The sequence below is a fragment of the Molossus molossus genome, unplaced genomic scaffold (assembly GCF_014108415.1).
Source record: "Molossus molossus isolate mMolMol1 unplaced genomic scaffold, mMolMol1.p scaffold_m16_p_17, whole genome shotgun sequence".
NCBI lineage: Eukaryota > Metazoa > Chordata > Mammalia > Chiroptera > Molossidae > Molossus > Molossus molossus.
Genome location: NW_023425352.1, coordinates 42905390 through 42927611, shown reverse-complemented (window position 1 = coordinate 42927611; position 22222 = coordinate 42905390). Strand labels below are relative to the sequence as shown.

At 38.5% G+C, this 22222-nt stretch overlaps 1 protein-coding gene across 1 annotated transcript in view; it reads left to right on the top strand.

The window, feature by feature from the left end:
* ANK3 (ankyrin 3) overlaps nt 1-22222 on the top strand; it is a 611274-nt gene that overhangs the window by 68401 nt on the left and 520651 nt on the right. The window contains exon 2 of the mRNA XM_036265485.1: nt 19180-19218. Within this exon, the coding sequence (XP_036121378.1) occupies nt 19180-19218 (39 nt within the window). The remainder of the gene's footprint in view (nt 1-19179; nt 19219-22222) is intronic.

Sequence of the window (22222 nt, the reverse complement as noted above, 5' to 3'; positions counted from 1 at the left end):
TCTAATTTGATTTGTGCTGGGGCTCCAGGTCCTGGAATTCATTAAAATTTCAGGAAAACCAGCAGATGTAGAATCTGAGGACAGCTCCAAAGGACCACCCTATGTGATAGGTGGACAGATGTGGTATAACCATCATTTTGAATGATGAGAGGTCTTTCCACCGAGACTGTGTCTGTAGGCGTGGAATACAGTGGAGAGTTGGGGAGACTGGAATGCGCCTGATATATGAGCCCTGGGTTATTATTATTTAGTAAAGCCTGAGCTCCCGAAATTATAATAAAACTTTGTTTAATATGCAAATGATCAGATTTATTACTACCTGATTTTTCTACCCAGGGTGTAAATCATAAATTAAAATCATTTTTGTCGTTGGAGAATTTTGAAATTCTTGATAATCCTGTACTATTTTCCTCTTTTTTGTTGAACTGTTATGTACCTTTAGAAATTTCAACCTAACCAAACAAATCCCAAACAGAAATGACAGGCAAAATATTACCAGTCATTTCAAAGATTCTATATTATTCTTTAGCTATAGAGCTTATTATAGCTTTTTATACAAAACAAGTGAATACATTGCAGAAAACCACTCCCCATTCAAATAGTTATAATTGAACTTGATGCAAACCGTATTATAATTAAGATATATATCTCTTATTTAGATTCAAACCCTGGAGTTAATTCAAGTTCCATGAGACTCGGGTTCTGTTTCCTTGCTCATTTCATGTTATTTTCTCCTTTGCTTTTGACCCCAAGTCAGGAAGCACTGGCAACATCTGTTAGGCAAAAACAAGAGCGAACAGTCAGTGGAAAGTGTGGGCGTTTCAACTCGAGAGAAAATGAACACTTGAAAGTTAGAAAAAGGTAGAATCAGATCTGGACCCTTAGGTAGTATGGACAGTTAGCATATTGGTCTGCCAATGATGTTTTGATACCATGCCGTATGTTTAAAAATGTCATTTACAGTTCCCCAGAAAATCATAGAGCTAGAACATAATTCCTATCCCAACCCCAGCTCGACTGCTTTTTCCTTGTTTCGTTTCATTGGATTGGCCAGCTAAAATTTAAAGCAATAGGTTCTGACCGTGTTTTAGTCTGTGTCCAAATCTATACATTTGTTTGATTTGCTTAAATGTTTATGTCCATTTCATGTTTACATGCTTTGAAATTCTCTAGTCACTATTATTTCCTTTTCATTAATAAGTGGTTTTTTTGTTTTTAACATATTATATAATGATTCATTGTGTTTGTAAAACAACAACACAAAACTCTAGCAATCTATCATTAGAAAATAAATTATTCCTAGACATAAGATGGAACTTAAAAATAACTTAAAGGAGTCTTTGTGACTTACATTTTTTTCTGTTTGGGAGATTATATTTTCAGCATTTGTTTAATGTGCAGTTATTGCATAAAATAAGATAGGTTAAGCTTTACCGTGTTTTTTTTCTTTCACGAGTCATGCTAATGATTATTTTGAAATGATATTATAACTGCATTGCTTTGCAAACATATTAAAACTGGATTTAATCTAGGTAGGAATCCCATTTGATTTGATTATTATTAAACTCAATGTGATTAATATTAAACTTCTAAATATAATTTTTGTTGTTAATCCTTTCCCATTGATTTTTAAATGAAGTGGAAGGGAAGGAGTGGGAGAGAGAGAAACATCGATGTAAAAGAGACGCGTGGATTAGTCGCCTCCTGCGTGACCCCGACCGGGGCTGGGGCTAGAACCTGCAGCCCAGGTGTGTGCCCTCGCCTGGGAAGCACACCCTCGACCCTTCGGTCCCCAGGCCGACACTCTAAGCACTGATCAAACCAGCCAGGGCCAAATATAATTTGTATTTGAATTTATTAAATTGGGCTTAGTGTAGAATCTATATACACTGTTTTGTTTGGAAATAAGTAATGAACGTGATAACCTCAAAATGAACTATTAAAAATTCCCATAGCTTTAATTTTATATAATAAAAATTAACTATCAAGGCATTAAGCTAGATTATGCTTTTAAACATTATGCTTTTTAAACCCTTTTATTATCTCTTCCTTTTGTTAATAGTAGAGGTTTTTAAAAAGCAAATGTTTCGAACTCCATTGAACCGTAATATAGAATTTTAAATACTGTATGCAAGTGTTGTCTTATAAATAAATTAGAAGAGATTGAAAACATAATTGAAGGGTCAATGTCTTGCTGGTTGTAGGAACAATTCGGCTTTCATCTAAATGAATGTGCGGTATATGAATTATGAGGAAATCTAACACTAAGCTCAGATGGCGTTTTGAAAAAGAAAGCTCACTTATTTGAGCTGAGCATCCAATCTGGTAGATTCGGGATGTGAAGGTTGCAGTTGGTGGGAGGTAACTGGCTGCAGAGAAGACTGACATCACCCAGGGTTGGCCCGACCCTCCCAAGGATCCGTCCCTTTCTTATGTTTGCAATTAGATTCATGGCCGAAACTAGACTCTGAAGCATTTGATGATATCTAGGCATGAAAGTGTATTGCCCATTCGTTTAAACTGTTTTGAAATGTAAATTTTAATTTTCAGTAATTTTGCCAAATCTAATTAAACACACAAAGATAAAAAATTAGACTTATAGTCACCAAAACATTAACAGGATTTATCTCTGGATGATAGGCTTAGAGGTAATTGTTATTTTATCGAAATTTTTCTATGTTTTCCAAAATTTCTGCAATGAATCTGTATCAGTTTTTATCACAGAAAAGACAGTTACTTCAGAGTGTTTTCATTTAGATATATCATTTGCTATGGCTTCTCTCATTATCACACAGGTACTACTAGCCTAAATCTACTTTTACAATGTTGATATATATAATGATTTTACAATTTTATGTATAATTTTGATGCATGTTTTGAAAGAAGAGCCTATGTTTGGATTTTTATAAGATTTTAAGACTTAGAAATCCTCACCAGAGGAAATGCTTACAGAGAAAGAGAGAGAGAGAAACACTGATCAGTTGTCTTCTATACAGAAAGGCCCAACCTAGGTATGCGCCCTAATGAAATTGAACTGGTGACATTTCGGTGCATGGGATGATGCTCAGCCAACTAACTGAGCCGCTCTGGCCAGTGCATTTTTATAAGTTTTGTGTTAATGGGCACCAATTAATGAAATAGTCTTAAGTATGTCTTAGGAAATCTTTGACTGTGGACTAGGAAACTGTTTACTCAGCAAATCAGCACACACTAGAACCCTACTTCCTGTCCACTTCCTGCCACCCTAAATCTTTTCATCCCTCATATTTTCTATAGTAAGCGATGGTATGTATTGTCCACCACCCAGTTGTTTCTATCAGAAATTTAGGACTCATAATTGATTTCCTCTCATCCTTATTTCCTGTACTAAACCCATCAGCAAATCCTGTCTTCTCTTTCTTCGGTATGTCTTGTACTTGTCCATTTCTTGCTGTCACCAAAGCTTCTGTCCCAGTACAGGTCAAACTATCATCTCTTACTTGGACAGCACTGGCCATTTTCTATCTGGTCTCTCCGTCCAGTCCATTCTCCACCAGTCACTGAGACATATCCCTTTGCTGGTAAAACCCAATGTACTAACAGCAACAATTATGTTCTTACCTGGGCCTCACTTTGGTCCTGCTATTCTTTTGATTTTCATATCCTTTATTCTTTCCTCTTTAGCCCCACTAACTTCTGTGCTGTTTTGTCAATACATTAATACTTCCCTACTTTGAGGTCTTATGACAGCTGTTCCCTCTGTCTGTCTCCGTCTTTCCATGGCTGACTCCTTCTCCCCCTGGAAGTCTCACTTTTTGTTCCTCTTCCTTCCTCTGGGAGGGCTGACCTGCAACTTGACCTAAACTACCCATCTCTTCTCACATATCCTTTCTCATCACTTCACTGTTTCCTCTGTGGCACGTTCACAGTCATTAATCTCTGTTTATTTATTTGCTTTCTTATGTTTTCTGCTGGAACATAAGCTTTGTGAATGCAAGGATCTACCCGCCTTGTTCTTTGCTTTCATACCAGCAACTAGCAGCACAGTAGATGCTCAATTAATAATTGTATATCAAAATAGTTTGTAATGTGCACGGATTTTTATATGAATCTTTATATTGACTCCCATGTTTTTAAATAAAAATATAAAGAGGAACATTTTAGTTTTTTTCTTTAGCTAAGACAGTAAGTTTAATTTTTTCCCAGAGTGCTCCTATATATCTACCACATTTTGTAGCAAATTAGTAATAAGGAGGAGGCACATATCACGCCCTTTGACAGGTAAGAAACTGACACTCAGATCAAATGTTTTGTGCACATTTATATGCTGGTAAATGGTAGAACAGAAATCATAGGAGATTTAGTGCCCTTGAATTATAGCATCTCCTTCACGAAGGAGAACTCCAGGCTTTAGGGTAAGTGATGAAGGTTACGCAGCTGGATCTCTTGAAAAGCATAAGAACTAGGGAAACAATGAGATCTGAACAGGTGCTCCTTAGTTGCTTCTAGGGTTCACTCTGCATTTAACATGTCAGTCTCCTGCAACTGGGAAAATAGGTATCCATTTTAATAAAAAGTTATGATTCTGTATTTTTAAAATATGAGTTACATAGTTTCACATTAAAGAGTACATTAATGTGAATTCTTTAAATACCATGGACATTAGTTTTGTTTCAGGAAATGTTTCAAATATGCCTTTTATATTTCCTAGCTAATATGTCTTTGAACACGGATATTGTTTATAAAATACACAAAGGCATCCATTGCATTTGTAATAAATGTAAAATGAGCATTTTGGTTTCCAGACATAACCTCTTTAACTCTGTTGCTATGGATTTTCATTAGTATTCCATGGGGCCTGGGTTGCCATAGAAAATGTGTAGTTGTAGAGGAGTTACCATGGCAACAGTCCGCCATTATCTATTTTTCCAATATTAGCTGGGGATGATAGTAAATATGAATGATATTTGTTTAGAAGTCCAATAATGAAAAATAAAACAAACAGATTATTTTAATATCCTAGTTATCTCCAACAGATATTTTCAATAGGATGCCTCTTACCCTTGCTGCAAATAAATTCTAGAACTGAGAGCTGCTCCAGAGCTTGGTTGTAGCAGCCGTTTAATTTGATCTCTGGAGATACTAAAAATTTAAATTGCCTTAAATGTTTGACATGCATATGAACTCTCATATTATAATGCCCCTTGCCAAACAAACAGAGGTTTTTGTTTTGACCATGGCTCCTTTATGACCTTGAACAATAGCCGTTCAGGTACATGTGAGAAGACAAAGAAGAGGAAGAAGCTTTTTTCTGTCTTTGAAATGGAGCTCAGAAATAAAGGAAAGCACCTGGTGAGTCACTGCTCAGTATAGCTTTACAAAAGAAAGAAAAAAGCAGGGAATCTATTTTCAGTGAAATGGCAAATCCCTTGTTTGATGAGAGGTTTTAAATATACTATTCGGAAACATTTTGATATTTCCAACCCTTTAGCAATCATTTGGAAATTTCTAATGTATTAGAAATGTTAGGCATATTATGTCAGTTGTCTACAAATAACCTTCCTTATTTTTACCATGATGGAGTGACACATCATTATTTTGTCACAGGGGCAAGCGGGAAAAGTGTTATGATAATAATTCAGCAAATTGGATCTATCTATATATTTGAGAATAAAAGAAGGAATGGACTTCAAGTTTTAAACTTTTAGTTTTGTGATCTGGCCTAATTTTTTTTTTTAATTGCTACTCTAGTCTGGGTGTTTGTATCCCCTCCAAATTCATGTGCTAAACCCAATGGCCAGCGTGACGGTATTAGGTGGTGGGACTTTTGGGAAATGATTAGGTCCCATGTAAAAGATCAGTGCCCTTATAAAGGACCCCAGGGAGCTCCCTTGCTTCTTCCACCATGTGAGGACACAGTGAAGAGTTGGCCATCTATGAACCAGAAGGCATACTGTCACCAGACATCACATCTGCTGGCCCCGTGACCTTCACTTCCCAGCCTCCAGAACCGTGAGAGAGAAGAGTTTGTGGTGTATAAGCCAAGCCGTGTATGGCACAGCAGCCTGAATGGACAGTCACCAAGCCCCACCCTGAAGGTCTAGGAAGATGTTGGGACGCCTTGTTGTTTTCTTGAAGCTGTGTCGTACGGGAGCTCACCAACAATTTTCCCCTAAAGCTTTTTCTTGTGGGACTTGTGAAGCTAGCTCCTTCTATAACAGAGCAGAGGCTCAGGATAGAATCACAGAGTCATAATTTACAACCTCAGACAGTTGGCAAGCATATGACTTGCTCCTGGATAACCAAGGAGCAGTTGAGAGAAAAAATGTAAAACCAAACTGTGTTTTATCAAGTGCAGTTGCATAGAGGAAGAATGGAGAGTTTGGTAGAAATATTACGAAGCTGATCTGCTAATCCATGTTGTTATTGTATCAAGTAACCCTCTTGCAAGGAGTAGCTTCAAGCAAAATAGACAGTAAACTACTCCAAATTGCCAAGCTGTAGAGTTCTCGAACAATGATGTTCATTATAAATGGCATCTGACACATAGCCCTTATATTTTTACAGATGAGGGAATTAGTAACTTAATGGATATTATCAATCTAGGAGGGAATATTGAGTTTAGGAAAAGAATAAAGTTAAATACTTGGCATTTAGTGAATTAGGGTTTATGGTTGAGAATGCATTCAAAATACTATTGTGTGCATTTCTTTTCTCTGCCACAGGATACGTTAGAGCAGTGGGTTACTTTTCGGTGGATGTCTTGAAAACCTGTCATTATCTTCATCTCTTTCTAGCTGGTCCTCAGTCTGACTGTATGACTTGAGTCTGACTTGTGGACCCTGCTATAACCTCTAATGGTGATGTGACCCAAACCCTTTGTACTTCTTAGCCCTGCCTATTCGACCGCTCAACCCTATCCCCACGGTCTTTTAAAACCAGTTACTCCTCTTACCTTTGAAATCACCAAGGTTACTAGTGTCCTCACAGGCGCCAGGGCTCAGTGTTTTGGAAGAGTTGGGAAATGAGTGTAATTAATAGGCATGTGCAATGCTTTCCTGCAGGGGCTTCTAGCCAGCTGGCTGTGGAGAGAACTTCCAAGTCCCTAAATTTTGGTGGGGAAAAATTGCTTCAAATAAGTAAACTCTAAGTCAACTAGCTTTTTCTTGAATTATGAATATAAATAAGAAACCATTGTATATTAATAGTACCTGTGACTTGGTCAGCAGTAGTGAGTATTTTCATAACTGTGGTACAGTTGTTGAAATATCATTTCTACTCATAACTACTTTCGAATCACAGCTGTTATTAGACCTGCCACTAGCTTTTGCAATTTAATGTAACAATATGCAAGCACTTACTTTATATAAATTTGTTTTTGAAAACATTTTGATAACTGTATTTCACTCTGTTTGATTTCTTTTAATTTTTAATTTTTTTTTCTTTATTGACTTTTAGAGAGAGGGAGAGAGAGATAGAAACATCAACGAGAGGACACTGATTGGCCGCTTCCTGCATGCCTCCCTCTGCGGATCGGGCCCACAATCTGGGCATGTGCCCTGACTGGGTATTGAACCAGTGACCTCTTGGTGCATGGGTAGATGTTCAGCCACTGAACCACATCGGCCAGGCTCTGTTTGGTTTCTTTAGCAATCCTATTTTATGCCTTTAAAAGCCTTATTTCACAATGGGCCCCAGAGGTTTTATTGGTCTGCTAAGGGGTCCATATTCTAAAACATGGTTAAGAACCCCTGTTTTTCTATAACATGTGCTCATACAAAAGGTGACAGTCATTATAAACTCTGAATAGTACTGCTTGTTTGTTTATTCATCCAGCATTTTAAAATACCTATTTATGTCTTAAGACAGTATTTTAACCAATACTTCATCTCAGTTTTTAGAACCAAAATGCATAATTTTACAAGAATCATGGACTCTTGAAAGACTTTTTTTTTTTTTAATCCTCATCCGAGGACATTTTTCCATTTTTTGTACAGATAGAGTGGGAGGGAGAGAGAGGAAGAGAGAGAGAGGGAAACATCGATGTGAAAGGGACACTTCAAGTGGCTGCCACCCGCACGACCAACCAGGGCTGGGGACAAACTGCAACCGAGGTACATGCCCTTAGCGGGAACCGAACCCGGGTCTCTCAGGACCGCAGGCAGATGCTCTAACCGCTGAGCCAAACCGGCCAGGGCTTGAAAGACTTTTAACATAGCACAATAAATATTAAGAAAATGATAAATCTGCGCATGCTTGTGTGTGTGTGTGTGTGTGTGTGTGTGTGTGTGCGCGCTCACATGTGTGTTACTTTCCAGTGTGGATGCAAATAACACAGAGCCAAGCAAGCCTGCCAGCAATTGATCAACCAGGGTTAGAGTGAAGATAATAAGCTGGGAAAGTGGAGCTAGGAGGTGAGTGGAGAGGATGATCAGGTATAATCAGAGACCTGACTGAGCACATTATCCTTAGCAGCTCCTTACATATAAATGAGGTACTTTGGAAAATAAACTGGTTTTGATCATCTATAGCCACATAGCAAAATGTTCTCGAGCTCCTTGTGTTATCTGGGGGTTTTAATTATTATACTTCTTACTCTCGACCTCCATTGTCTTGGAGGATCATATGCTTTCGAAATAAAGAAATCAGCTAGGGAAAATGATTTTATTGACTTACATTTACTGTCTTGCAATTGGATTATCTATTCATAACGGACCACCCCTAAGTGCAGTGACCTAAACAACAGTTTTTCCCTCTCCTGCCTCCACGGGGTTCTTGCCTGGGATTCCTGCCATTGCAGGCCCCGCAGCTCTGCGTGTTTGCGGGGGCCTCTTCATTCACACGTCTGATGCCTCAGTCGCCTGCCTCTCAGTAGAGTAGCCTGAATTGTTTTATATGATAGTTGAGGTGCCAAGAGGCAGGAAGTGATGCCTGTCGGACCTCTTCAAGGCCAGGATCACCGTGGGCACAGTAGCATTGACACTGTGTTCTGTTGGCCAGACAAGATCCGAAGGGTGAAGGGCAGAGTCCATCTGTCAGGGGGGCATTGGTGTGAGTGCGCAGGGGAGGAAGGGACTGGAGTCACCCACACATCTCATTCCCCCTGTGTCACCTCCCTCTCCTTCTCAAATGAGCTCTTTCTTCTGATTTCTCAGTTTTCACTTATTAATAATTTAATCGATTATTTTCTTTCAGGCTAATTTCTTTTAGTTTCTTATATCTAACTATGTCTCCACCCATTTTTTTATTTTATTTTTATCGGAGAGCTCTAGCATTCGTGGCTCTTCAACTCCACTGTTTCGTAGGCTACCATAGGTCTCCTCCACACTGTTATGGAGGGTGTTCTTATTGGTTGTTTTGAAGTTTTGAAGTCCCTGAGACCACCCTTACTTCTGAAACCAAGTGCAAGTTTGGGTTCCCAAGATCACCCACTAGAAAGGCGCCCAGCACTCTGCAAGCTGTTACATTCACGGTTATGGTTTGCTAAAGCGAGCAGACGCTGGTTCAAAACAGTCGAGAGAGAAGACGCATAGCAGGGTCCAGACGAGTTCCACGTGCTGCGCTGTCATTGTCCTCTCCCCTGGAGGCATACAGATAACCTTGACTTTCCGCAGTTAGAACACAATGAGCATTGCCAGCCACAGAAATCACTGAGCCTTGGTGTGCAAGTTTTCACTGAAGCTAGGTCATATTGACTTGGCTGGTCACAGACGCTGTAGACCGTTCGAGGGTTACCTCAGTCTTCAGTCCCTCCTGAGACTGAGCTGGTACCACATGGCTACAAGCATGCCCCCCCCCCCCACGTGCACACCATGTCAACATAGCCTCTGTGGTGCCGCTCAAAGCCCCAGTGTTAAACAAAGTCACTCTTATCAGGCAGGAGAGTTCAAGGGCTTGGAGGTCACTTCCCAGAACTGAGGGCAGAGCTAGACCTCTCTTCAGGCAAGGTTAAACTTTTACTGTGGAATTACCTTATGTCTTTTCCTCCCCATTCCATCTAACATGATTTTGCCAGATAAATCTTCCTAATGAATAGCCTTAGTCATGTCACTTTGCCTGCTCAACAACCTATGATGTCTTCCTCTTATACTTTTGTCTCTATGTTCTAGATTTCCCAGGTGGTTTTGATGAGAAGAGTTCTCTTTTCTTGGCCACAGAAACCAGTGAAATAGTAAAGTGATCTCAACGTAATCACTCTGTGTTTTCCTAGTGGGTCTAAAGTTCCCTTGTCTATTCACAATCCTGTGGTCTCATCCGAGTGTCCTCCTATCACAAAGCCGTGATTGCTTAAAATAGATCTATTTCATTCCTCTTTGGGTGCCTTTCCTCATGCATCTCCGTGACACTTGCTGTGATCTGCCTTGCTTGGAAATTATGTTCGTTCATGTCTCATTCTCTTGTATGGACAGGAGCAACCTTCCTAAGAGTAAGGACTGTGCCTTTAGGCCTGTTGAGGTCAAGATAATGCCTAGAAACTACTAGGAAGAGAATATATGCAGAGTTAATTCCTGTTTGCAGGCGGGGGGGGGGGGGGGGGGGGATCCAACAAATTTAACATCACAAGGACAAATACGTTAAAATGGTGGCTTCTCTACTATACTTAAGTGCCAAGTGAACTTTAGGGATAATAGGTACTCTTAGGATCTGAGTGTGCTGGGGTGGTTAGGGATCTTCTTTTTTTTTTTTTTTTTTTTATCCTCACCCGAGGATATTTTTCCATTTTTTGTACAGATAGAGTGGGAGGGAGAGAGAGGAAGGGAGAGAGAGAGAGAAACATCGACGTGAAGGGACACATCGAGTGGCTGCCACCCGCATGAACAACCAGGGCCGGGGACAAACTGCAACCGAAGTACGTGCCCTTAGCGGGAACCGAACCCGGGTCTCTCTGTACCGCAGGCCGATGCTTTAACCGCTGAGCCAAACTGGCCAGGGCAGGGATCTTCTTTTTAGGATTTGGTTGGTTTTAAAGAACTGAATTTACATGAGCCATCAAACACACATGTTTCTTGGTGAGTCTGTAACACTTAGCACTGTACATAGATCAGTGATTTGGGGGAATCTAACCTAAAGGATCTGATTGGGTCCTGTGGTTCCAGTGTCAGAAATAATCTTACAGAATTTCATTAATTTAACTTTGGTCTGTGCCCTCTCTTTTCTCTCATATTAAATCTTTTTTCTCTACCCTGCCAAGAGTCCAGGATGCCTTACACTGAGAGAGACAACTCTTTTAATGCATTCATTGATATAATCATTCAATATGTATTTAATGACCATGTATTTATCAGACACTGTGTCAGATGTTGGGGATACAGTGAACAAGACAGAAACAGCCTTTGTCCTTATTTCCTTCCTTCGAAAAGATTATAAAAGCCTAAGGCTCATTTTCTTTTAGTTTAGTTACCCTCTAACTTGGTTATTTTCCTACTGTGTCTGTGAGGCAGGAGAGCTTTGTGGATAACTTAGCTGCAGCAGCTAATACTTATTGAGCGCTTACTATGTGCTAAGCAATCTGCATGCATTACCTTATTTAATCCTAACAGTTCTTTGGGTAGCAACACAATTGGCATTCTGTTGTAGAAGAAGAAACTGATGGTATGTGTCAGGTTTGCCTACCCTAGAACTTGTACTTTTCAGCACTGTGTGATAGATTGTTACTAAATTGAATAAGCCTTTCCACCTTTTGGGTACAAAGTGGTCTTTGATCTTGCATTTTATTCTAGCCTAGTGATCAAACATAGCTCTTGCTTGTGTTAAAATGTATACTATGAGTTGCCACAGTGTTATCATCTGAATAAATGGATCAAATCTGTTACCTGTCCATAGCAGTAGTACTTATCTTTGTTCTTTACAGAGCCTTACTATATTGCTGCACTATTTTCTTGAGGAAAAAATAGAATGCATGATGTTAGAAATATTTTTTTAACTAGCTCAAATTGCTAACAATAATTGGACCACTTGGATTTTTTTAGTAGTTCATTCTGAGGACCTTAGTTGGTCTGAGTTCAACAGGTGAATTAGGATTCTTCTCAACAAGTTGGTTAACATCCTTCTCAAACCTGCGGTGAATCACATGACTCCAGTCTGGGATTTTGGTTTGTCAGTGATAAATTGTTTCACTACCTTGTAATACAAGAATATTATGAATGTTGAATGTCGAATTCAAGTATATTTGAACTGATATATTTAGAGATCTGTACTTTCTCAGGTTTATACCAGGCTTCTTTCCTGAAAGCAATAAAAATAAATTGTCAAATTCAAGACAGAACAGTCTAGAATTTTAATTATCTGAAGGAGTAAGGGAGATAACATTGCTTTTTAGAAATTTCTTACTGTTCCAGAACTTCTCTCCCAAAAGATCTTTGGATTGCTTTATTAAGCACTTCTCTTGAATGTATTAGTGCATTTATGGGTGTAAGTAAACACATTACACTGTGTTGTTTTGCAGGTTTGCAGTGGAGAAATATTTGTTCAAATTGCTTTATTTCTGATGTAACCAGTGTTATTTCAATAGAATAGACTGAGGGCAAGTGAATAGAATGGCGAAGAGTAGCGTTTGAATGTTGCCTTTGCTATGTGTAGCCCCTGTAACTTTGGGCAGTTTAATCTCTCCAACTGTCAGATTCTTCATCTGCAAAATGGGAAAAATAATCATTCCTATCTCATATTGTTTAAAGGATTAGACATATTTTATGCTGGGCATATTTTAAATGCCCAATAGTTCCCAAAAGCTAGTTGTTTTATATATTTTTATTCTTAAAAGTGTCAGTTTTCTTTTTTTTATTTATTAAAACAAATCACTACTTGCCCTGGCTGGTTTGGCTCAGTGTTTAGAACGTTGGTCTGTGGACCAGTGTATCTCTCTCACATGGATGTTTCTCTCTCTCTCCCTCTCTCTCCCTTCCTCCCTTCCATTCTATCTAAAATCAATGGAAAAAATATCCTCGGGTGAGGATTAATAAAAATAATTTTTTTTAATAAAACAAATCACTACTTGAAAACAATAAGTGGTCTCAGTGATTAACATTATTGGTCAGTATAAAACAGCTACTGCAAGGATGAACAAAAAGCAACAACACAGGTAATGTTTTCTTATCAGGTCATTATCAAAATGACATACTTGATTATAGAGATCAATATTGAAGAGTTTTGAATTCATACCTACTTCTTGGTATCAAATGAAAATCTTTTGGAAACTAGTAGTTATTGAAATTCTGTGGACAATGGAACCAAACAGCCTGGGTTCAAATCTAAGGTCTGTTACTTATTTACTATGAACTTTGGACAAATTACTCACTCTGTCTGGGTCTCTGTCTCTTGCATGTATAATTGAGATAAACATATCAACCTTATAGCGTTGGTTGTTAGGTAAGGATCAAATGAAATGATACTTGTAAAGCCTTTAGAATAGCACATAGTAAACATTATACAAGGATTAATTCATTTTGTTATATCAGCAATTTTCAGCCAATGTACTGCAAGAGCTTTTAAAGCATGCCATAGTTGGTGTGGCTCAGGGGTTGAGTATCGACCCATGCACCAAGAGGTTGCTGGTTCGATTCCCAGTTGGGGCACATGTCCAGGTTGTGGACTCCTCCTCAGTGTTCGGGGGGCAGAATGCAGGAGGCAGTGAATCAATGTTCTCTCTCATCAATGTCTCCATCGCTCTCCCTTCCTCTCTCTCTAAAATCAGTGAAGAAAATTATTAAATAAATAAAACATGCAATACCTGACTATTTAGTCAGGGGCACTGACCTTTTTCCCTTAGATTGTCAAATTTTAAAAAAATGACAACAGCCAACACAACAATAGCCATCCAGTGTGAATGAATCAAAATTATACATATTTTTTCTGTCAGATGGGCAAAAAATATATTTTTTGGTGTGCTACAGAATGTTAGTAATTAGTTTATGTGTTCTATGAGGTGAAAAACTTTGAAAGTTGCTGTTTTATATTGATGGTACTGAGACACCTAAATTTGGTTTTTACACAACTATAATGATGAATATGCATTTTGAATTATGGATGGAATAATTCTCCATTGTCATAGACATTGACTAGCTGGATATACACATAAGAAATATGTCACTTATGGAAAATTCATAGATTCAAGATCTCCTTGGAAATAGAGCCATTATTCATAAGATTATATACAGTTATTGTAAATGATGGCCAATCTATTTTATTTAGCATTTGTAACAATAGAATGACCTCCAATTCTGCCTTTAGAAGCTCAGGCATGATGTGGCCTACATTTTCCTGCTCGTTACCTTAAGAGATTGTTCAGTCAAGGAAGAAAGAAGAATTGCGTGGGGCAGTCTCAAAGTCGTTGCCCTGGACTTGAGAACAGTCTTGTTGGAGAACAATCACTGAGAAATAAAGTGTGATCACCTCTGTGGTGCTAGCAGAATTATAAAAGCTTGGTAACTCCCGATTCTAGAGACTGTGGGAGTCAGTATCAGGAGACAGGAAGAAGTTTGGATTTGACAATGAGAAGTCCTGGGTTCAAGCCCTGTTGCTGCTACTACTTGAGCATATAACTCTAGGTAATTTGCTTGGTTCTTTACCGATTAGTTTCTTCTTTTATAAAGTAACAATGTTAATGTCTTCCCTGCTGTTCTCACAGGATTACTTTGTAGGACCAATAATATAACATGTGTCTGTGCCTTTCATTTTTTGAATGTCAAGACAAGAGTGCACAGTGAAGCCTTTCTGTTTCTCAGCAGAGCCAAGGATACATAGTTGGGCTATGAGAAGAGAAAAAGATATAGGATATTTTCTATTTAAATTGTATTCCACTAAATTTAATTATAATTAATTTAATTTTGTTTCACTTATTCTAATTGTGTGTAAGTATATCACTTTTGTTCAGGAGGAATCTGTCTGGGGGCTGGGTCAAGGGACAGGAGGATCGTGGTGTGAAGCTGGGGACCAGGAAAAGGTGTGTGTGAATGACTTGGGTCAAACCTTTGTCATCCGGATGAGGTCTTAGGAAGATTCTCAGACCTTTTCTGGGGAGAATAAGGGGAAAGGTGGCAGAAGCAGTTTTTAATACAGAGCCGTGTGGGAGGGACATCTGGGAAGACTGGCTCAGAAGGAGCTGTCTGAGGAGGGTAGCAGAGCCGACCCAGAGAAAGACGAGGCCTGGATACTTTCACTTTAGGAAACACTGGGGTCACCTTTGCTTGGGGTGTCTAGAAACTTGCTTCAAATCTACAATTTCCTGTCCATTTTTCAACAGTTGCTGAAGTTAAACTATCCTAGAGCAGCAGAGAAAGACATGTATTTATTTGGGATCAGCTCAGTAGAAGGAAAACCTGCCTTTCTAGAACAGCAAGCTCATGGTCAGAGGCAGGGGACAGTTTGAATTGGAGCTTGGCTGGTGGCCAGGAAAAGGAAAGCAGTTGGGCTGAGCTTACATCTATGTAATGTTCAGTGTAACTGGCACTCTCAACCCGAGAGAGCGGTCAGGAGGCTTTGTCCCTCTACCCTATTTATTTATTTATTTATTTATTTATTTATTTATTTATTTACCACCATCTCCATGTCACCTGCCTGCTTCCTTCAGGGGTTTCTATTTTGCTTTAAAGTCCTGCCCTTTTCCACCTCAGGGTTTGTGCCCTCAGTGGCCCAAAGCTGTGGAAGTTCTTTGTTCTCTCTGCCTAGGGGATGACTGGGGGGGGGGGGGGGGTCCCAGCAATGTCTCTGGGGTCTCCTACTAAATTATTTTTCTCAACAAACATTGATAAATCCTGAAATATTTCTGCAGAGAATAATGGATTATCTACATTTCTTCGGATTAGCCGTTTTTTATTTTACAACTTTGATAAGAAGATGATATGGTCTAAATGAATTTATATGGCTAAATTTGGGGCAACGCATATCGCTAAGTTGGAGACTGACTCTATTACAGGAGGGTAGCATGGTTGCATTGGGAAATAAAAAGGCATTGAAATCTGACAACTTGGGTGTGTATTTAGGCCCCGCTGTGTACTGGCTGATGACTGTGAGCAACTCATGTAACCCCTAAAATTTAGTTTCTTTTGTGGAATGGAGATAAAAATAATTGAAAAACTAAAAATAGAAGGATCCTTCTTTAGTGTTCTAAAGACTACTTATTTAAACTCATAGCCAACTCAAACTCGATGAGACCTTAGAATCTTTAATATTTAATCAGTTTTTTAAAAAGTATGTTCACCATCACTTTTAAACACTGTTTTTGGAAGTTCTGGGCTATGTAATAAGGCATGCAAAAAAGAGAGAGAAAAAAAGATCATTGTGTGAGGGAAAAAGCATCCTAAGAGAAACTGAAATGAAAAGCAATTTGGGCTCATGTAAAGAACAAACAGGTGAGAATAGCCAGGAAAATTTTGCAAAAGTGGTTGGAGATATTTTTCCTACCAAATCTTTTATGTCCTATCAAGTTTACACTATGAGTCCAGGAACTGACAGATGGAGTAGGGGATGAGAAACAGAGAGCCCTGGACTAGTACCAGCCCTGGACTAGCTGAGCACATGTGCTGTCGTAGGCAGAAAGCAAGTGCTCACCGTTAACTATTTAGTTTAACCCTTGCAACAAAACTGAAAGATAAGCATTGTTATCCTCATTTTACAAATAAGGAAACAAAAATTTAGAGAAGTCCAAAAACGGGTGTCAAAACTGACATTAAAGCTCAGATTGTACCTCAAAGCAACAATTCTCAAAGAGAATCTTATCCAGATGAACCAGGAAGGAATAGTGATCTGACCGATTGTATCGGGAAAAGGCTGAGAGAGGGAGTTATCGGAAATCACATTAGGTACTCACCTCACACCATCCTTACAAAAACTTCTAGCCAGATTGTAAAGAGTGGAGCTAAAGGTAAAAGATCATGACAGGGGTCGGAGGCAAGTAAAAGAAAATATAGGTAGCCATCTAATTAATGTTAAACCAGGGGTCCGGTAGGTGTGGCTCAGTGGTTGAGCATTGATTCATGCACCAAGAGGTTGCTGGTTCAGTTCTTGGTGAGGGCACATGCCCAGGTTGTGGGCCAAATCCCCAGTGAGGGGCATGCAGGAGGCAGCCAATTAATGTTCTCTCTCATCGATGTTTCTATCTCTCTCTCCCTTTACCTTCCTCTCTCTCTAAAATCAATAAAGGTACATACATACATACATACATACATACATAAAATAAAGTTGGACCAGGGAAGAACTTCCTAAGCATAGAAACCATAGAAGAAACAAAAGAAATTATTGATATGTTTACATAAAATTTAAATTTCTGTGCATCAAAAATCATTATAAACCAAACCTAAATGCATATAAACTGGGGAGGTAAATGAAGATATTTATACAATTATAAAACTGCTCAGAAGTAATAACAAGACAAAAATAACAAAAATTAAAAGTAAAGCCCTGACTGCTTTGGCTCAGTGGTTAGAGCAGCAGCCCGGGGACCAGAGAGTTGCAGGCTCGATTCTGGTCAAGGGCATGTACCTCAGTTTCCGTTTGATTTCCGGCCCTGGTTGGGGTCGTGCGGGAGGCAGCCAGTCGATGTGTCTCTCTCACATCGATGTTTTTCTCTCTCCCTCTCACTCTGTCTGAAATAAATGGAAAATATTCTTGGGCGAGGATTAAAAAAAAAACAACTTAAAAAAAGTAGACACCATTTTCACTATGAAATAAAAAGTATTTCATGAGAATGTTAAGATACATTTGTGAATGTTTGAGACATAGGAACCAAGCCACCCTGCTAATTGTCCTTTTTGTGGGAAGACTATAAACAAATGCCATGGAAGAAATTTATGCCTTTTCTTTATAAATTTTATTTTGGTGAATTTCACGCAAGGAATTTAGCAGATAAAATGTCAAGATTTTTGTGCAAGATATTATTACGATGTTATATGTACTAGACAAAAACAAAAACAACTTAATAAATATTAGGAAATGTTTAAACAGATCTTTGCTTGTGAATATAAAGATTAAGATGCAATATTAAGATTGTGTTTTTAAAGACTATTTTGTGTAAAAATGATTCAATGTTCAGAGAAAAAGGCAAGATATACTAGATATATAGTATACTCCTAATCTTGTTTAAAGATTGCTTTTACTTTCTATATTTTGCATTTTTTCAACAATGAGTACACATTGCTTTTATGGTTATAAAATGTTATTAAAATTACCATTTTAGAAGTTGTTATGAAGGTTAAACAAGAAAATAGGGCAGAGATACTAAGAATAAATGTTTTAGAAATGGTTATTTACTTCTGTTTTCTTAGTGGAACCTCAAATAGAAACTTCCAATTTCAGATTTAATTCTTCATGATTTGTTAGTAGATTTATAAAAGCTCACAGATCAAATAATTTTTGTGGTGTCTGTTTATATAGTTTGGGTTGAGTTTAATTAACTAATGCAAGCGTCATTAGAGCTAATGGTACAAGTAAAATTTTCCTTTCTTCACATTCTACGTATTTAAACTTTAATACCAGTTGGAATGATTTACATCTTGCGCTTATTACTATGTTCTAATAGAAAATGAGCTTAATACATTTTTTTCCCAGTGGAATAAAGTTAGCATTTTGTAAATGCAGAAAGTCAGCCCCAACCTTCATTTTGAAGTGCTTGTACTCAGGAGTGGTCCTTAGCTTCTTATATTTGTTCCTTAATAAAATTATAGGTACCATATCCTCTCTTGCAGAATCGGGTTTTTGGCCTTCACATGCCTTGTTATCCTGCATCTTGGCGAATAATATTTAGGGTAATGAAGTTTGAGAGAGCAAATGGGCTTCTCATAATAACTGTGAAGAAGAAGGGCATGGGAAAGTGTTGTGTTATACCATGTTTTCACCCAGAGTGAAACTCTCTGTGCGTTATCTTTATCAAAATGGTTAGAGTTGTATGTCATGGGCATATTCATTTTAAGTTCAGGCTCATATATTTTGTGTATATGGCACAACTTTATTTTTAAAAACTCTGTCCAGGTCATCAATGCCATTGATTTCATATGCATACGTCAGAGTATTTCTTTACTATGCAGTTATCTCAGCATTTTCTGCAGACTTCATTCACTATAACCCATCACACTTCCTGTTTTTCTTTGTGTTCCCCTTTGAGGCATTGCCTATGTTTTTAAGTCCATTAATAATAAGCACTTGTAAACTGTCATGCTAAATATATGACATTATTTCATGTTTGCTAAATGTTTGTTTCTTTGTTTTCAGGGTGACTACGGATCTTACTATTCACGAAGCTCTAAAAAGGTAAAGGAAATTTACACTGAACTGATCAAATATATTATTTTTGGTTTCCCTTCTTTGTTGTAATTATAAACATGGACTCCAGTGAATTTTTATATGAGATGCTACTTTTAAACCAGTGTATTCTTTTTTATTTAAATTAGAGAACAATTTGAGAATGTCCAAAGTTTTGCATAGTAGGGCCACCTGGTCACCTAGACATGTGCTCATGGTAGGTAGGATGGTACTTTGAGGGCATTCACCCTATGCCATATCTGGTCCTCAGCTGTGCAGCTTGTGGTTTGATCTCATGGCAGATAAGAGTAGCCATGTTCCCTGGAGACAGGTAGAGCATCAGTTCTTCCATTCATAACGCCTCCAAAACCAAATGTTCGGTTGAGTTCATCAGTACATTCTCTTTCTCCTGTCTGAAAAGCCTACATGAACGTGCAATGATGATCAGTCATTTGCTTCTAGATCTGGAATTCCAGTTTGATGAGTTTACGTGAGAGACCTTGTAGCCATGATAACCTGATGTGTCTGTCTCACCTGGAGGGGATTCTGCTCAGCGGGCCGAGCAGGTGCCTTTCCGATAAGCAGTGATGAGTAAATGCTGCCGCTCCCCCAGTTTCCCACAGTCTTTCCTTATGCTCCTAACATCACTGCTCTTTCTGCTTTTAGTCTGGGAGGTAGCCATTCTTTTCAACTGGCAGGTTAAGGTGAGGGTTAGGGCAGACTGCATTTGAATGTCAACTCTGCTGGGCTCCATGGTCTTGGACAAGGGAATGAATTTCCTCATTTGAAAATGGATTAATAGTAATATCTACCTCCTGGGTTTGCAGTGAGATAAAACGTTTAACTCAGTGACAAAGGAAGAGCTCAGTAAATATTAAATAATTCAGTTCATGTTATTATGGCTTAGTGTTTTTTTCCTAAGGTGACTTCTGTATTCATATGTATAGATTCATATGATGAGTTATAGTAAAAGTCCAAGGCTTAGGTTGAATTATGTGAAATTGCTATTTTGGTATAGCAGAAGTAGTCAAATACCAGCTATGTCTTATGGCTAAACCCAAAAGTAATTAACTTATAATTCTATTTTCTTTTTTAAAAAAACTTTTATTTATAAATTTTTAGAGAGAGACAGAGAGAGAGAGAGAGAGAAACATTGATTGGTTGTTCCACTTATTTATGCATTCAGTGGTTGATTCTTGTATGTGCCCTGATCAAGGATCAAACCTGAAACCTTGATGTATAGGGACAGTGATCTAACCAACTGAGCTACCAGACCAGGATGCTATTTCCTATCTATGAAAACTTCAGTTATTTTTTTTTCTTTAACATATTTTAGTACTGTAATTCTTAGAAATATAGGTGTACTTGAATTATTTTCCTTAAACGATGTTATTTTTTCATTGTTATTCAGGGAAATGGTAGACTAGTGCTGATTTTTCTCATGAACTACTAAGAATATAACGTCGTCTCTTGAGATTTTTACATTGGTTCAATAGACTTTTCTCATCATGTCACCAGCGGGATCCAAGCTCTGCAGTGTGTTGTGATGTTACTGGCCAGAGTTATTTGTGTCATTAGTGATAAGCTAAGACCAGATTCATCTGAGCCCTACACATAATTACAGTTTACCCATGTATACTATGACCTCTTGAAGAACATTCGCATTTTTAGGGTATATTTCCTTTTCCAGTCATTTTAAGGGGTAAAAGTGTAACTATCTTTATTTTCTATCATTAAAAAATGGAATCATATGTTAAATTATTGCCCAGAGAGTACAGATCAGTGGCTACACAGAGTTCAGCAGAGGTCTTCATAATTCAAAGCTAAGATAGACTTTTATATATCTATATCCCAAACTCTCATTTCTTATAGTTGGATAAATAAAAATCTTAAGAAGTTGTCTGAAATAAGAACGGCAGAATCAAAACAGGAATGGCTATGTTCCCGCTGCCCCCAGTCCTCACGGTATTTCTAGGGTTCTATGGTTACTCGAAAGCATTTTCTGACCACATTTTAGAATTTTAAATCCAGTACAGTTAATACCTGATACCATTTTTAGAATGAATAAAAGATAGGTTTCACCAATACTCTGATGAAGAACAAACATAGGTATTGTCTCAAGATTGAAGAATTTAATTTTTTTTAAAACTTGTGTGAGAATGAAACCACTCTTCACGTGGATTTGGGATTTTCTTGCCCTGTTCTGAGTATGTGTGTGTATTTGACCCACCTCCTTTATCTAGCCGTTAGCCATTTAAAGAGCTTCTGGGGTGAGTGTGAGCTGGTGCTGCCTTCTGTGCGGTCTTGGGTATGTGGTTTAAATGACTGAAGTGCTGACTTTGTACCCTGGTCAGGAGACCCGAGGCAGATCTTGGGAGTGCGGGCTGAAATGATTTCTCTGGAGGCTTCAGCACCACCATTCAGTTAGGGAGTGATTGAACCCGGGGCAGAAAGAGGCCGGGAGTGATGCCTTTTGTCCCCAGAGTGAAGGGTTTCTTCTGCTTTACACTTTTGGTGTCTTGGAAGTGTCTTTTCTGGCCTCTGTCTGGTTTGTGTATAAAGCCAAGGGCCTTCATGCTTTGGAACCCTCCCTGGGCTGTCAGCTCAGTTGGCCTTTCTTTCTAGTCACAGTTTCAAAGAACATACCAGAAGTCAGAGATCCAACTCTAAAGAAGTCCCTCACTGCTGGGCATCCACCCCAGCTCCTGCAGCCCCAGCCACCTAATCACTTTGCCAGCAAAAATATGCCTGGGGCCTCAGGAGGTAACACAGAGTCCTTGTTATTGAACCATCTCACCCATTTCAAATAGTAAAATCCTCCTGGGAGTAGCGATGAGGAGATCTGACATCATAGTGCACGAATTGAAGGGGTGGCTTGGATGAATTCTGAGTTTAATGAAGTAAGAGGAGTGTCAGGAAAAGTTTAAGGAAATCCATTTATTAGGTCTGGTATCTGATATTTCATTACCCCCACTACTTTGATTTGGGGGTTTTGTACAATGTGAATCAAGTG